At 34.1% G+C, this 10,455-nt stretch overlaps 1 protein-coding gene across 1 annotated transcript; it reads left to right on the forward strand.

Moving 5' to 3' along the window:
• The first annotated feature begins 3,336 nt into the window (after positions 1–3,336).
• LOC145619495 (chromatin remodeling protein SHL-like) lies at positions 3,337–9,482 on the forward strand. The gene is made up of 5 exons (XM_081674197.1): positions 3,337–3,523; positions 3,597–3,942; positions 4,712–4,780; positions 5,867–6,002; positions 9,038–9,482. Exons 1-5 carry the CDS (start codon positions 3,451–3,453, stop codon positions 9,062–9,064), a joined length of 651 nt encoding a protein of 216 aa, XP_081530323.1. The 5' UTR covers positions 3,337–3,450; the 3' UTR covers positions 9,065–9,482.
• Positions 9,483–10,455: the final 973 nt, after the last annotated feature.

Genomic DNA, 10,455 nt, shown 5'->3' on the forward strand with positions numbered 1-10,455 from the left:
TAATCAAGATGAATTTGCCGCTGCTCTTCCGGAAGTTTCTTCTCTTTCGACATCGTTACCACCCTCACTGTTCCTCCCCGAAAAGAGTAGATTATGGTACGGTAAAATCCTTAATTTTGTACTTAAACATGTAACAATCTTTGTCGATGCCAGAGGGGACTTTCCCTACATCAGTAAATTGTTTGATTTTGGATATAAAACCCTCCTATGGTTGCATATGCCGCGAATTAATCCATCAGGGCGGTGTCTTTTCCAGAAGCTTACAGGCCTCGAGTCATTGGAGGTCGAACATACTGCAATCTCGGCTAATGATCCCCTCACGCTAATATCTAACCCTGGTACATGGCTCCGTTGGGATGCTAAGTTTGGGACAAACAAGCCTCATTGTGACTACATGTTGTACGTTTTAGGTGATATTGTTAGTCGACAAGGTATCGAGGTGGTTCAGGAGGATGAAAGTCCCGAACTCAAGTCTCTTCGTCGACAATGGACAATACTATATCACGGAACGTACCAACCGTATATATTACTCTTACTTATACACGAAAGAGTTAAAGAGGTAGTGATCAAGGACCCTGAGAAGAGGGGAAAGATGATACTTGGTCCTGAGTTTATGGACCGGTACAAGCTCTTACTTAGAGGACACAGCCGGATGATAGTTTACAATTTGCCTAGTGTTTTAAATCTTGAAAGCAGTAATAATTCGTTGGTCCAAATTAAAGATACCTGGCTTTGTTTTGCGGTTGATGATTGTAATAACGGACTAGAAGAGGATGAAGACGATATCGATGATTGTATAAGGGCTTGTCTAGATGAAGGAAACAAAGAGCTCAGGGAAGTTGTGATGAAAATACTTGCTGATGGCAGTCGCGAAATTGTGTTTGAGGCTTAATTAGTACACGGACTCAGGGAGGTGTGGATTCAAAACACATCTTACCCATATATTACAAGATTAGTCTGTTAAGTAGTTCAAGAGCTGAAGTGGGATAATAAATGAACTTTGGATTATTTGATCAAATTGGTGCAAGACAATTAAGTAATAATGCAACTGTTTTAATTTGGAGAGTTGAAGTTTTGTGTTTCTGTATATGTGTGATGAAACCTTTAAGATTTGTTGCTAAAAATATGCATAATTAAGATGCATGAAATTATAAATGGATTTGTACATGGTTGGTTTTAATCTAATTGTGTTTGAAAATTTTAAATTTATGATGACTTCAATAAGTAAACTCTAGACTCATTGGTAGTTTGTTGTAGGAGATAAACGATGTCAAAGTTAGGTGGCAAGTTCATTAGACTAGCTTTTGTTAATTTTTATTCTTTATTTTGTTACAAAGAAATTTTGGCCAATTTAGGCGAATTTTAATCTCACTTATTAAATATTATTACGGTTAAGACTTTGGTTATTTAACTAAAACTATGGGTGTGTTTGGTAAAGAGCTTTTTAAAGAGCTTTTAGCTTATTTTGTCCAATTAGATGTTTGACCAACTTAAAAAGCTAGTTTGGGTGTTTGGTAAATAGTTTATTTAAAAAACTTTTTGGGCTCAAAAAGCTCCTTTAGAAAAAGCTCACTATAAGAGCTTTTTAAAATTAGCTTATTGTACAATTAGCTTTTTGTCTCTTAAATACAATAAAATAGTTAACAATTAACAGTTATTTACCAAACATTTTTACATAATCAGCTAATCATAACCAGCTAATCAAACCAGTTAGTCAAATAAGCTAATACAATCAGCTACTAGCTAATTACCAAACAGGGCCTATATTTGTTCATAAACAAATACTTCCTCCGTTTCTTTTTAGTTGACACGTTTTAGTCACGTTTGCTTATACACAAATTCAATCATTAATATCTTTAACTACCGATAAAAAAAAATTATAAAAAGTTGATATTGTGAACTATATATCGTCACAAATCTAACAAAATCTCACGTGATTATATTTTTTATTACGTATAAGTCATAAAACACAGTCAAAGGCAAGCGTGTGAATAGTGTGAAAAATCAAAACTCGTAAAAAATGAAGGTAGTATAAAGAATATGTAATTGATATTTGTAAACCAAATAGATTTATTAAATTTATGGGTGTATATTGAATATTTGAATTTATTTATTAGAACATTTTGAAATTATGTTGTACTCGTATAACGGGCTTGGGCATATAAAACAAGAAAGATTTACCAAAGAAACTTAAGAATAGTTTTTGCTCTAGGTATACGAGTGGATATAACAATATTTCTATAATTATTATATTTACGTTAGGTTTGTTCACGAATCACATATTCAAATACTTGGATATCAAAAATTAATATCCAAATCTGATTTGAAAATTTCGGATTGGATGCATCAGATATTTTTTTTGTCAAATCTTCTCTAACAATATTATCAATAACTTTTGTATACATCCGGTGTACAGTAATTTACTGTACATCGGGGGTCACTTTTTATCAAATTTGGGGTCACTTTTACAATTTTTTGGGTAACTTTTATCAATAAAGTATAAATACTTTGTAACATTTATTTATATTAGGGTAACATTTATCCATATTAGGGTAACTTTTGCTTATTTTAGGGGTAACTTTATAACGGATGTACAATATTTATTGTACATCCGATTTATTTAAAATTTTGTGCAATATTATATCACCAAAAATATTATTTCTATATATTTTTTTTTGAGGGAATTATTTCTATATTCATATAACATATATCTTCAATTTTTTTTTTTTTTTTTTAATTTTTATGCATATTATATTTAAATTTAAATTAAGTATAAGTATAAGTTATTTTGTTTAGTTAAAAAAATTTATATCTATCTCTTTTGTGTAAATTATTGTGTACTTGATATAACTAATTAAAAGTTGTATTTTTAATAAAATTTTGTTAAATCCGTGCTTTGCACGGAATCTAAGCTAGTATGTTAATAATACAAGGTCAGTTTTATGAACAATTTAAAATTTTTATATATATTTCACTAGGCTTTGTATTTCAAATATCATATATCCAAAATTTTGAAAATCAATATCCAAATCCACATCCGATATCTGAATATCCAAAAAAATCAAATTGATTGTGGATCAAATGGGATTTCGAATATTTTTGTACAGGCCTAATTTATACGTATATAACAAGATCAACAACTAAAGGTAAATTTCAATATCGCCCAATCCTCTACTCTTTTAACAGTTTACCCTTACCGTCGGTCGCTTGTTCACCGGCAGATCTCTCGCTCACCGCCAAAACACAAAATCCACATCCACCCAAAATCAAAACATAACTTTTTTTTTTTTTTTTTTTTTTTTAACAATAAAACCCGAAAAAAAAAAAAAAATTTCCCCTTTTCTCATCATTCTCTAACATTTCTGCTCATCTTCTGCAACACATGACCTGAGTAAACTCTCTTTCTCTCTCTGCCTGTAAAATTCGCACTTTCTCTCTCCTCCAATCTCCATGGGAAGACCTCGAGGTTCCAAACGCACCCTTGACTCTTTTACCCTTAAACCCCTCAACAAACCCATCAAACGTAAGTCTCTTTCTCTCTCCAAAACCAAGGTCAATTTCGTAATTTAACATTCGTCTTTCTCTCTCATGTGCAGCCGGAGACTGTGTGCTGATGAGGCCGGCAGAACCTTCCAGCCCCTCCTACGTGGCGCGCGTTGAGAGGATTGAGTCCGACACTCGGGGGACAAACGCACGTGTTCACGTGCGCTGGTATTACCGGCCGGAAGAATCGATCGGTGGTCGCCGACAGTTTCATGGGTCCAAGGAGTTGTTCTTGTCGGATCATTTTGATGTTCAAAGCGCTGATACTATTGAAGGGAAATGTATGGTTCATAGTTTTAAGAGTTATACTAAGCTTGATGCTGTTGGAAACGACGATTACTTCTGTCGTTTTGAGTATAACTCTGCTACTGGCGCTTTCACCCCTGATCGTGTTGCTGTGTATATACTCTTTCTCTCTTTCTTTTATCCTTTATTTGATTTCTTGATTGTTTTGGGAAATTGGGATTTTTGGGGGTTTTGATTTGATTGTCAATTGGGGGAATGCAATAGTGTTAATTTTTGTTAATTAGCTGATTTGGGGTGTGTATATATCTGAGATTTTGTTAATACTATGTTTTAGGTTGTGTAATTTGGTGAATTGGGAATGTACTTTTGTGGTCATTTTGATCTTTTTGTGAAATGTTTTTGATTGCAAATGTGTTTCTATTTTTGTATTGCTGCTGTGGGTTTATGTGGTTGAACTGTACTGAAATGTGGGGTTTTGTTTGATTTGATTAAAATTGGTGAATTGAGGAGAAATGAAGGGGAGAGAAGAGTGGGTGATTACAAAATGGAGTGTGACTTTTAGTTTATTAATTGATTTTGTTATAAAAATCTTGGATTATATTTACAACTTACCACCCTTGGTTAATACTGTTTAGTCTGCTGATATGGCCAAAGTGTGTTTTCTTCCCTCTTTTTGGTGGGATGTTTGGGATGGTCTTGTGAAATTTTGCAATTTGTTGTATCTAATGTGGTTGAGCTGTGCTGGAGTGGTTTAGTATGACAGTCGAAATGGATGGATAAATTGTCTTTGCTTTTGGGATTAGGATGGGTTAATCGGTTACTTTTCTGCTTATCTTGGTAAAATTTGGAAATTTTTTGCTTTCTTTGGGATTTATAGATTCTGTCTAACTGAGTTCTTAACGGTTGGGGATAATTTTTGCAGGTACTGCAAGTGTGAGATGCCATACAATCCAGATGATTTGATGGTCCAGTGCGAGGCATGCAGTGATTGGTGAGTCTTAATTTTGAAAATCACATTTACCTCGTTAAGTTTTAATTTCTACGTGCATGGATCATATTGGATATCACAACATTGGCTCTGTCATGTGATCAAGTTAATATTGTGATGGTAAATATTACTGATGACAAGTGAGAGACTTCACCAGGTGAGGCGGAGATGACAGGTGATATGTGTTGGGTTTCAGCAAGAGATGAAGTGCGCTGATATATCTGTAGGCTTACTTCTGAAATGCAGCACAGAGTTTTGTGCTTGATAAGCTATACTGGCTAAATTCGGTATTTCTAAAATCATTACCAAAAAAGCCTCTATATGCTTATTGAATTTATGCAGAATTTCTTTTTCTGCTGAGAGCCAGAAGTGATTCTTTCTTGGTTTGTTTGATAAATCACCTTACAATAGTTATTTAAATTCCTATGGAGGTTTTTTGAGGACTCAAGGAGTTTTTGATTTTCCTCCATCACCTCCTTTCCCTAGATCTCATGATCATATAATCTTGCTAGTGGTTAATTTGCTGTTATCTTTGGTTGGATTTACATGCTGTTTTACTGAAACTGATGTGATAATTAGTTCATAATCTGTATAGACCAAACAATTAATCCTTTTAAATACTTGTCTGGCAAATTTTGATGGAGAAATGCAGTAATTTTGCTAGTCAGATGGTGGTATTTTTTGCATTTGCTGTTGGTTATCTGCTGTCTAGGTGTTTAGAACCCTTTTTTTGTTGATTAAAAGTGTCATGCCTTTTTCACCTTCTATTCCATAACCTACAAAGCTGTTGTCAGAGACAAAATAGGAAATAGGCTTGGAAAGATCTCATCCCAGAATTAGTGTTACATATTTATTGTGTATGAATATTAAGTCTTGGTGATGCAGAAATTAATGTTTTTGTAAGATTTGAATCTTATAATGCACTTTTGTAATGATGATTTAAGTCCACATGATTATTTTAACACTGACATGTCTTGATTTAGCATGAACAGGCAAAATTGTTGTTATTCATAGTAAACAGTAAATGCTCTTTTTTCTAATTCGCCTCCTTTTCTCATTAACCGTTGGAGCTTTGCTTTGTTTAATCAGGTTTCACCCTGCTTGTATAGAAATGACGGCAGAAGAAGCTAAAAGACTTGATAATTTCTATTGCCAAAATTGTTCTTCTGATGATCCAAAGAAGTTGCAGAATTCACATGCCGCATCTAGACATTCTGATACAAAGGTACATGACCAGTTTGTGTAATAGCATTTTATCAATTTGCATTAGGTGTGCTCAATGATTGATTGATGGGAAATTCTGTATTGTTGTTTTTTTTGTTTTACTTATAAAATAAGATATCCGAATCTGAAGTAATTACAAAGAAGATTAATCACTAAGGTTAAGCTTGGCTGAACCAGAGCTTGACACTGCACTCTGTAGTAAGTAGTAAACTGGTTTGCTGTAAAAAGTTGAGATGTTTTGGTTTGGACATGTGAGCACCTCTTTACATGTAAACTAATTAATTTAGTGGCCTTTAGATATTTACATGTAAACTAAAGACAACCTTTACTGGAACAGTGGCACTAGCTACATGATGTGGTAGACCTAGCATCAAGTTGAAAGTGTGAACGATTGTAAGATATGAGTAATTTGAGAGGAAATACAAGGAAGACAGCTTAAAATGATAATTTTGCTATTGAAAACTGGATATGTTGTGACTGTCGATTGCAAGTCTTTAGTTGCACGAATAAGAGTTTGTTTTTGAATAAAGTAAATCAGAGCAATACAGTATAATATACTCTATGCAAAAAGGTGATTAATGATTATGAATTTATTTTACTAGTCAGAAAATCTTGATGCTCATAGAAATCAAGCCAACGAGTATTTTGATCCATAGATATTTCTTACATATTTACTCCCTCTAGTTGGAAGGACATGTCATGAGTTATGCACATTCAATTTCTTGCCCTTTAAATATATAGGAGGCTGCATGAAATTGACATGTCATGAGTCATGGACATTCAATATCTTTGCTTCTAAAAGATAGATCTGCATGATGGCTTTTATGAAAGCCTTAATGAATCCCATCCTTAACCTTATTCGTCTATTTACTTTCAAATCTAGCCTAAAGAAATAGGCGAGAACTCAAATAACTTGTAAATAATGATGTGAATTTGAGCCCTTTGGATTGTGCTTCAGTAATGAGCACGGAAAGGAAACTGAGTATATATTCTGAAAATTAATTAAAGAATGAGTTCGTAGTCCCTAGTCTCTTATCTCCTTATCACTGATTCTCATAGCACACATTGATGTGCTTTCTTTCTTTCATTTATATATTTTTTATTTTTATATTCTAATTTTACACCTGTTTAGTTATTTAATTCCTAATCTTCTAGATTTTGCAACGTCTGTTTAGTTATTTAATTCCTAGTCTTCTAGATTTTGCAACGTGTAAGCATGCATTCTCTGCTATCCTGAAGTTGATTAGTTGAGTATAGGTCACAAGGAATGGGTAGCCAGGATGGAATCCTGGAGTTCCAGAAGTGGTATTTTGGACATTTACTGTCAGTATTCACCATAAGAAGAAAAGAAATTTCATTGAAAAATTGTCTTGTCTCTGCATGCTATCTGGGGACTAATGCTGGCATGTGGGTGATAGTGAAATGAGTACACACAAATGCTTCTTTTTGATAATGGCAGGAGGGAGGTGGAAGCCTGGATTTTACAGCCCAAATCCACTGCTCCCTCGTCTCTTAGATGGCTCCATATTTTATAAAATTAATAAAAATGAACACTATAACATCATCCAGCCTGTAAGAGTGGTTACTGGTTAGGGGGAGAAATATAAAAACCTCGCGCATGTAAGAGGTGCTGGTTCAAATCGTGTAGCGGGCATGTTGCTATTTTTATTTTCTCTCACTCCATTTATGCCTGCCTCTTATTATCTTTGAAGATCTTAAAATTGCTGCATAACCTACCATCACCATCGTGTGTTAATTTATTGATTATGTTTAACTTTGAGGGCTAACTTATTTCACAAAAGAGTATACTTATTATTTGATTAGTAATATGAGTACCTTTTTTTTTTTTTTTTTTTGTGTGTGTGTGTGTGTGTGTGTGTGTGTGTGTGTGTGTACCTAAATGTTAGGTAATACCATGAAACTAAATACTATTTATTTGATTTTATATTATTAAGAAGTGAATATATAACTATTACTAAACACGTAGTTTCCAAAAAACTTATTACCTTATAGAGTTTATACATCATACTCTTAAATATAAATTATAAGTACCAGTCCTTCTGAATTTAGAAATCTGGCTTCACCTCTTGATAAGTGTATAGAATTTAGAGGATCTTGAGCTGTTGTTTAATTTTGATATACATGTATCAAGAAAAGGTTTCTTTAATTAAGTTGGTTTTATCCTTTCATTCTTCAGCTTCTGCAGTCTTATTTGTATATTTGCCTTTCTCAACAACCAGATCACTTTCTGATCTGGATATGTTTAATATTTTTTCCCTTTTAATGTTGAATGTTTAAACTATCTCTTTTCTTGATTGCTTTGGGAGTGTATGGTGTTAATGATTCAGCCATCTCTTTTTTGGCTGCCAAAACTTAATGCCCAAAAGATCACTGTGTGTATGCTCTTTTGGGTGGGTATTTGGGGGAGAGGTTCAGTATTCGTTTAGGATTTTCAATGGATGGCTCAAATCGCTTAATCAATCAACATTCTAATCTCTTTTGGTTCCTTTTTGAGCTATGGTTAAAAGAAAGAGTTTCAATTTCACGAATCTTGGAGGATATTATGTGATTTAGGGCAGTTTAACAACGGATTAGTATTCGTGGAATCTTACTATGTATCTTTGTGTCAAAGTGCAATCTAATAAATTTAAGCTTGCTCATTGGCTACTACTGTTCTTGCATGCATTTATTGAGCTATTTGTTTAATAAGAGCTACTATGCCACACACTCAGTAAGCCTTGAATTGTTGTAATTGGCAATGCATTTATTTCTTGTGCTTAGAAATGATGGTGGTAGATTTTTCCTTTTTTGTAGACCTGAAGAAATGGTGGGAAATATGGGATTTTATTGTTGACCAAATTCTCTATGTTAAATCTTCAGTCTGTGGTTGTTTTAAATAAGAAGATGATAGTGTTTACATGATCTCAAGAATGATGTTTTGGCCTGCCTTATGTTAATTGTGTTTGATGTCATTTCTGTACTACTTTTTTTTAATCTCACTTTATTACTGGTCTCATACTAATGCGGCTGTTTCAGGTGGACACTAAACGCCGTAGAAGGTGATGTATATTGGTGGGACTGGAGAGTAATACCATGAAGTAGGTGTATATTGAGAGACTTGGTTGTTTTCTTTCTGATGGACGTTTGGTAGCCTTCAAGCAAACAGAGGATTGCAGCTTCAAAGTAAAAACTAGTGTTACTATGACTTTTATGAGTAGTTCCTCATGTTTTTCTTGAAGGACAAGGATGTCAATCCTGTAACACAAGAAGTTACTTAGTATGGTTATCGTGTTTAGCAGTCTTGTTTTAGGTTGCTCTGTTATATAAAGAGGATTGTGTAGGAAGGGGATTTGATGTAGTATTTAGAGCTGATAGAATGCACATATATATATATGTATGTTGGTTGTTGCTATTTGTTTGAACTTCGACACAACAAAGAGGAGGATTCCCTATGAATAATGAAATGAGGTGATACAATGAACTTGTCCGTAGAACGATACTGCCATGTATTACAGATAAATGTTTCTAGCATGAATTTGAGAGAGAACAATCAGAACATTGCCAGTTATAATTAACACAAATGTGTGTATTCTCAACCTTGTAAACACCTCGTGCAAGTTAACTTTTGACACTATTTTCCTGTAGGTGTAAACTTTTAGTGTAAAAGATTATGGAATCTGCCAGATTCAAGAAAAATTGTATCGGCCTGTAACCGCCATTCTCTGCAGCACTGAGTACTGGTTATGTTATTGTAAGCGTTATAAACACTGTAATTAATCTATCTTATTGAAGCTTAAAGTACTCACAAAATGTTTAAACTATGATAAAACAAAGAACAATCGTATATTCATAATCTAATAATTGCACTTTTCTTACATAATGCAACAAGTTAGACAACAAGAGTAACATTTTTTTGTCTCATTAAAATCCCTAGATTCTTGGATGTATAATAACAAACGAAATCAATGGAACTTCCAAACCTAAAAAAAGAAACAACTCATATCTAACAATTGTCTTAGGTTAAGTTCCATTACATCGTTTAACAAACTTTGCTCTATCCAAAGCCTTGTTCTTAGCAAGATCCCAATCAAACCGACATTTTGATGTTTTCGGCAACAGATCCCGGCAAAGAGGACAAGTATCATGACCACAGTCCTTTAGCCATCGATCAATACAAGTCTTGTGGAACATATGTTGACATGACAATAACCTTACTACTCGATTAGACTCCGATCCCTCTTCGTGTCGCGTTACTTCTTTAACATCATCTTGAATCGACGTGGTTCTCTTCCTTTTCTTGCCCTTAACCCCTTCGAGACAGATAGCACAGTTAAAACCCTCAACCTCCTCCATAGACAGACCCTCCACCTTAACCGGCTCCATTGCACGTAGTGGCAAAGGGTGCGGTTCTGGTTGTTCCTTCCTGTAGTCAACCCAAGTGACCACCCACTCCT

The sequence above is a fragment of the Chenopodium album genome, chromosome 27 (genome assembly GCF_948465745.1).
Source record: "Chenopodium album chromosome 27, dcCheAlbu1.1, whole genome shotgun sequence".
Classification (NCBI taxonomy): Eukaryota; Viridiplantae; Streptophyta; class Magnoliopsida; order Caryophyllales; family Amaranthaceae; genus Chenopodium; species Chenopodium album.